The 7,451-nt window shown below is 49.4% G+C and overlaps 1 protein-coding gene across 1 annotated transcript; it reads right to left on the bottom strand.

The window, feature by feature from the left end:
* Positions 1–1,592: 1,592 nt before the first annotated feature.
* On the bottom strand, positions 1,593–6,725 carry LOC118937812 (serine-aspartate repeat-containing protein I-like). Its single transcript, XM_036939491.1, has 7 exons — positions 6,233–6,725; positions 5,746–6,126; positions 4,502–5,503; positions 4,015–4,395; positions 3,203–3,772; positions 2,581–3,096; positions 1,593–2,389 (listed from the first exon to the last, which is right to left on the bottom strand). Exons 1-7 carry the CDS (start codon positions 6,723–6,725, stop codon positions 1,593–1,595), a joined length of 4,140 nt encoding a protein of 1,379 aa, XP_036795386.1.
* Between the last annotated feature and the right edge of the window lie 726 nt (positions 6,726–7,451).

Raw genomic sequence — 7,451 nt, 5'->3', positions numbered from 1 at the left:
GGGTAGGAAACTGCTCACTGCTGGCTCTAGTATGGATTGATCTGATTTATGACACAGACACCCCCTGGTCCACAGACACCCCCTGGTCCACAGAACCCCCTTGTCCGGGCTGAAGACCTCTGGTAGTCTCCTAGCTGTAATACACTGCCAGTCACTACACGTACAAACTGTCTCTCTCTCACACACACACACAAGCATGTGCACGGACATGCACACAGACACGTATTCTTGCTCGTACTGAATAGGAATGTAACCAAATTAAAATCAAGATAATTCAACATGGACATTGTTATGAATATTGATTCAATAATGGCAACAATTAATCTGTGGCGGTGCAAGGCATCTTTCACTATGCAGTGATTACCTACTTGGTGTTCGTGTTTGGATGTCCATTTGTTTTTCATGAATTATGTGGACACAACACGGTTGTGGCTCCAGCTGTAAACGGCTTTAGATCTCTGTCCGATATGCTGAAACTGACATTAAGGTCTGCACTCTTAGAAAAAAGGTGCTATCTAGAAACTAAAAGGTTTCTTCAGCTGTCCCCATAGGAGAATCCTTTGACTAACCCTTTTTGGTTCCAGGTCAAATAAATATAAAAAAATGTCACATGCGCCGTGAAATACTTACTTACAAGCCCTTAACCACCAATGCAGTTTTAAGGAAATAGATTTAAGAAAATATAGTACTAAATTAACTAAAGTAATGTAAATTGTCCGGGTAGCCATTTGATTAGTTGTTCAGCAGTCTTATGGCTTGGTGGTAGAAGCTGTTAAGGAGCCTTTTGGAACTAGACTTGGTGCTCCGGTACCGCTTGCCGTGCGGTAGCAGAGAGAACAGTAGAACCCTTTGCACAGAGAGTTCTACATGGAACCCAAAAGGGTTCTCCTATAGGAACAGCCAAAGAACACTTGATGATGTGATGCTGTGCAGCCATGCAACACAGACAGTAAGCAACCCGGCAACGAGCTCTTCACTGCTATCCCTCCGGTTCATTTGAGTGAATCTGAGCCAGGGCTAGGGATTCCACAATCTGGTTGCCCTATTCCGGTGATGTAGTCGTCAATAAACCTTGAGTCCCCAATCTCTAGTGTTCGAGTCCCAGTCTGAGTCCTTTATAATCGAGTCACGAGTCCCTTGGTAGTGCTAAAAGCTGCGGTCCAACCATTGTTAAAGCTAAATTTCTTTACAGTGTTGCACATTTGTAAGGCTAAGTAGATAATGCAGATATCTAACATGTACTGTTATACCTGGTACTTTATATTGAATTATGCAAGAGAGAGAGATTTTCTGATAGCAAACTCTCCACCGGTCGAGTCCAAATCCAAGCCACCACTGGTCGAGTCCAAATCCAAGTCACCACTGGTCGAGTCCAAATCCAAGTCACCACTGGTCGAGTCCAAATCAAAGTCAATACTGGGCGAGTCCAAATCAAAGTCACCACTGGTCGAGTCCAAATCAAAGTCACCACCGGTCGAGTCCGAATCAAAGTCACCACCGGTTGAGTCCGAATCCAAGTCACCACCGGTCGAGTCCGAATCAAAGTCACCACCGGTTGAGTCTGAATCCGAGTCAACACTGGTCGAGTCCGACTAAGAGTCACCACTAGTCGAGTCCAAATCCAAGTCACCACTGGTCGAGTCCAAATCAAAGTCAACACTGGTCAAGTCCGAATGAAAGTCACCACTAGTCGAGTCCACATCAAAGTCACCACTGGTCGAGTCCGAATCCGAGTCACCACTGGTTGAGTCCGAATCCGAGTCACCACTGGTCGAGTCCGAATCCGAGTAACCACTGGTCGAGTCCGAATCTGAGTCACCACTGGTTGAGTCCGAATCCAAGTCACCACTGGTTGAGTCCGAATCAAAGTCACCACTGGTCGAGTCCGAATCTGAGTCACCACTGGTTGAGTCCAAATCAAACTCTCCACCGGTCGAGTCCAAATCAAAGTCACCACCGGTCGTGTCCGAATCCAAGTCACCACTGGTCGAGTCCAAATCCAAGTCACCACTGGTCGAGTCCAAATCCAAGTCACCACTGGTCGTGTCCGAATCCAAGTCACCACTGGTCGAGTCCAAATCCAAGTCACCACTGGGCGAGTCCAAATCAAAGTCACCACTAATCGAGTCCAAATCAAAGTCACCACTGGTCGAGTCCGAATCCGAGTCACCACTGGTTGAGTCCGAATCCAAGTCACCACTGGTCGAGTCCAAATCCAAGTCACCACTGGTCGAGTCCGAATCTGAGTCACCACTGGTTGAGTCCGAATCCAAGTCACCACTGGTTGAGTCCGAATCCAAGTCACCACTGGTTGAGTCCGAATCCGAGTCACCACTGGTCGAGTCCACATCCAAGTCACCACTGGGCGAGTCCCAAATCCAAGTCACCACTGGTCGAGTCCAAATCCAAGTCACCACTGGTCGAGTCCAAATCCAAGTCACCGCTGGTCGAGTCCCAAATCCAAGTCACCACTGGTCGAGTCCCAAATCCAAGTCACCACTGGTCGAGTCCAAATCCAAGTCACCGCTGGTCGAGTCCCAAATCCAAGTCACCACTGGTCGAGTCCCAAATCCAAGTCACCACTGGTCGAGTCCGAATCCGAGTCACCACTGGTCGAGTCCAAATCCAAGTCACCACTGGTCGGGTCCAAATCCAAGTCACCACTGGTCGAGTCCAAATCCAAGTCACCACTGGTCGAGTCCAAATCCGAGTCACCACTGGTCGAGTCCAAATCAAAGTCACCACTGGTCGAGTCCGAATCTGAGTCACCACTGGTTGAGTCCAAATCAAACTCTCCACCGGTCGAGTCCAAATCAAAGTCACCACCGGTCGAGTCCGACTCAAAGTCACCACCGGTTGAGTCCGAATCCAAGTCACCACTGGTCGAGTCTGAATCCGAGTCACCACTGGTCGAGTCTGAATCCGAGTCACCACTGTTTGAGTCTGAATCCGAGCCACCACTGGTCAAGTCCGAATCAAAGTCACCACTGGTTGAGTCCGAATCCGAGTCACCACTGGTCGAGTCCGAATCCAAGTCACCACTGGTTGAGTCCAAATCCAAGTCACCACTGGGCGAGTTCCAAATCCAAATCAACACTGGTCGAGTCCAAATCCAAGTCACCACTCGTCGTGTCCAAATCCAAGTCACCACTGGTCGAGTCCAAATCCAAGTCACCACTGGTCGAGTTCAAATCCAAGTCACCACTGGTCGAGTCCAAATCCAAGTCACCACTGGTCGAGTCCAAATCCAAGTCACCACTGGTCGAGTCCAAATCAAAGTCACCACTAGTCGAGTCCAAATCAAAGTCACCACTGGTCGAGTCCGAATCCGAGTCACCACTGGTCGAGTCCGAATCCGAGTCACCACTGGTCGTGTCCGAATCCGAGTCACCACTGGTCGAGTCCGAATCCAAGTCACCACTGGTTGAGTCCAAATCAAAGTCACCACTGGTCAAGTCCGAATGAAAGTCACCACTAGTCGAGTCCAAATCAAAGTCACCACCGGTCGAGTCCGACTCAAAGTCACCACCGGTTGAGTCCGAATCCAAGTCACCACTGGTCGAGTCTGAATCCGAGTCACCACTGGTCGAGTCCGAATAAGAGTCACCACTAGTCGAGTCCAAATCCAAGTCACCACTGGTCGAGTCCAAATCAAAGTCACCACTGGTCAAGTCCGAATGAAAGTCACCACTAGTCGAGTCCAAATCAAAGTCACCACCGGTCGAGTCCGAATCCAAGTCACCACTGTTTTGAGTCTGAATCCGAGTCAACACTGGTCGAGTCCGAATAAGAGTCACCACTAGTCGAGTCCAAATCCAAGTCACCACTGGTCGAGTCCAAATCAAAGTCACCACTGGTCAAGTCCGAATGAAAGTCACCACTAGTCGAGTCCAAATCAAAGTCACCACCGGTCGAGTCCGAATCAAAGTCACCACCGGTTGAGTCCGAATCCAAGTCACCACTGTTTTGAGTCTGAATCCGAGTCAACACTGGTCGAGTCCGAATAAGAGTCACCACTAGTCGAGTCCAAATCCAAGTCACCACTGGTCGAGTCCAAATCAAAGTCACCACTGGTCAAGTCCGAATGAAAGTCACCACTAGTCGAGTCCAAATCAAAGTCACCACCAGTCGAGTCCGACTCAAAGTCACCACCGGTTGAGTCCGAATCCAAGTCACCACTGGTCGAGTCTGAATCCGAGTCACCACTGGTCGAGTCCGAATCCGAGTCACCACTGTTTGAGTCTGAATCCGAGCCACCACTGGTCAAGTCCGAATCAAAGTCACCACTGGTTGAGTCCGAATCCGAGTCACCACTGGTCGAGTCCGAATCCAAGTCACCACTGGTTGAGTCCAAATCCAAGTCACCACTGGGCGAGTTCCAAATCCAAGTCACCACTAGTCGAGTCCAAATCCAAGTCACCACTGGTCGTGTCCAAATCCAAGTCACCACTGGTCGAGTCCAAATCCAAGTCACCACTGGTCGAGTTCAAATCCAAGTCACCACTGGTCGAGTCCAAATCCAAGTCACCACTGGTCGAGTCCAAATCCAAGTCACCACTGGTCGAGTCCAAATCAAAGTCACCACTAGTCGAGTCCAAATCAAAGTCACCACTGGTCGAGTCCGAATCCGAGTCACCACTGGTCGAGTCCGAATCCGAGTCACCACTGGTCGTGTCCGAATCCGAGTCACCACTGGTTGAGTCCGAATCCAAGTCACCACTGGTTGAGTCCAAATCCGAGTCACCACTGGTTGAGTCCGAATCCAAGTCACCACTGGTCGAGTCCGAATCCAAGTCACCACTGGTCGAGTCCACATCCAAGTCACCACTGGTCAAGTCCAAATCCAAGTCACCACTGGTCGAGTCCAAATCCAAGTCACCACTGGTCGAGTCCGAATCCAAGTCACCACTAGTCGAGTCCAAATCCAACTCACCACTGGTCGAGTCCAAATCCGAGTCACCACTGGTCGAGTCCAAATCCAAGTCACCACTGGTCGAGTCCGAATCCGAGTCACCACTGGTCGAGTCCAAATCAAAGTCACCACTAGTCGAGTCCAAATCAAAGTCACCACTGGTCGAGTCCGAATCCGAGTCACCACTGGTCGAGTCCGAATCCGAGTCACCACTGGTCGTGTCCGAATCCGAGTCACCACTGGTTGAGTCCGAATCCAAGTCACCACTGGTTGAGTCCAAATCCGAGTCACCACTGGTTGAGTCCGAATCCAAGTCACCACTGGTCGAGTCCGAATCCAAGTCACCACTGGTCGAGTCCACATCCAAGTCACCACTGGTCAAGTCCAAATCCAAGTCACCACTGGTCGAGTCCAAATCCAAGTCACCACTGGTCGAGTCCGAATCCAAGTCACCACTAGTCGAGTCCAAATCCAACTCACCACTGGTCGAGTCCAAATCCGAGTCACCACTGGTCGAGTCCAAATCCAAGTCACCACCGGTCGAGTCCGAATCCAAGTCACCACTGTTTTGAGTCTGAATCCGAGTCAACACTGGTCGAGTCCGAATAAGAGTCACCACTAGTCGAGTCCAAATCCAAGTCACCACTGGTCGAGTCCAAATCAAAGTCACCACTGGTCAAGTCCGAATGAAAGTCACCACTAGTCGAGTCCAAATCAAAGTCACCACCGGTCGAGTCCGAATCAAAGTCACCACCGGTTGAGTCCGAATCCAAGTCACCACTGTTTTGAGTCTGAATCCGAGTCAACACTGGTCGAGTCCGAATAAGAGTCACCACTAGTCGAGTCCAAATCCAAGTCACCACTGGTCGAGTCCAAATCAAAGTCACCACTGGTCAAGTCCGAATGAAAGTCACCACTAGTCGAGTCCAAATCAAAGTCACCACCGGTCGAGTCCGACTCAAAGTCACCACCGGTTGAGTCCGAATCCAAGTCACCACTGGTCGAGTCTGAATCCGAGTCACCACTGGTCGAGTCCGAATCCGAGTCACCACTGTTTGAGTCTGAATCCGAGCCACCACTGGTCAAGTCCGAATCAAAGTCACCACTGGTTGAGTCCGAATCCGAGTCACCACTGGTCGAGTCCGAATCCAAGTCACCACTGGTTGAGTCCAAATCCAAGTCACCACTGGGCGAGTTCCAAATCCAAGTCACCACTAGTCGAGTCCAAATCCAAGTCACCACTGGTCGTGTCCAAATCCAAGTCACCACTGGTCGAGTCCAAATCCAAGTCACCACTGGTCGAGTTCAAATCCAAGTCACCACTGGTCGAGTCCAAATCCAAGTCACCACTGGTCGAGTCCAAATCCAAGTCACCACTGGTCGAGTCCAAATCAAAGTCACCACTAGTCGAGTCCAAATCAAAGTCACCACTGGTCGAGTCCGAATCCGAGTCACCACTGGTCGAGTCCGAATCCGAGTCACCACTGGTCGTGTCCGAATCCGAGTCACCACTGGTTGAGTCCGAATCCAAGTCACCACTGGTTGAGTCCAAATCCGAGTCACCACTGGTTGAGTCCGAATCCAAGTCACCACTGGTCGAGTCCGAATCCAAGTCACCACTGGTCGAGTCCACATCCAAGTCACCACTGGTCAAGTCCAAATCCAAGTCACCACTGGTCGAGTCCAAATCCGAGTCACCACTGGTCGAGTCCAAATCCAAGTCACCACTGGTCGAGTCCGAATCCGAGTCACCACTGGTCGAGTCCGAATCCAAGTCTCTCACAGTGCCTTTCTCCAGTCCACTCATGGGCATTACTGTATATGAATGAATATTTCCCTACACAGTGACGATAAATGTTTGTATTTACAGTGAACAATGCATTGTGCTGCATGACTTGCTAATCTACATTGATATGGCTGATCAATGTCATGATTATTGAGCTACAAAAGTAATTATTATGCAAGCCTGTTATATTGCAGGCTTTATGATACAACAACACATTTGTAGGTGTGAGCAGGAGTATTCAGGTGCATAATATGTGTTAAAAGTGTATAATATAAACATATATTGCATCCATGCGTTTATGCACTGCATTTCTCAGAAGGGAGAAAGAGAGAAACTGTGGAAAATAGGATTGCTGACTCTAGCAGGCTAAGGGGTGTCAAAGACACTAAACAACAGGCCCCTATGTGGGTGATGACATGTCCCCCTGCAACCAGTAGCAGACCCACAAATCCAGTTCCCAGCCAAGGCATGGGCAGAGGCATCATGCAATAGCCAGTTCCAAGCTCTCAGACAGAGACACACACATCTAGTCAGTTCACTGAAAGTTGTCATAACAACCTGTCTGTCAGTCTGACAAAACACCATTAGTGGCAGGGGATACTTTACAGATGTAGGGTATGACAGAGAGATAGTCAATCCACACACACCAAATCAGAGGTCAACATACATTTTGATTTTTTACTCTTTGACCTTTCAGTAATTTAGCAGACATTCTCATCCAGAGCGACATACAGGAGCAATTAGGGTTAAGTG

Source organism: Oncorhynchus mykiss, chromosome 12 (genome assembly GCF_013265735.2).
Source record: "Oncorhynchus mykiss isolate Arlee chromosome 12, USDA_OmykA_1.1, whole genome shotgun sequence".
NCBI lineage: Eukaryota > Metazoa > Chordata > Actinopteri > Salmoniformes > Salmonidae > Oncorhynchus > Oncorhynchus mykiss.
Note: the sequence above shows the minus strand (reverse complement) of the source record. Positions and strands in the feature narration are given on the sequence as shown.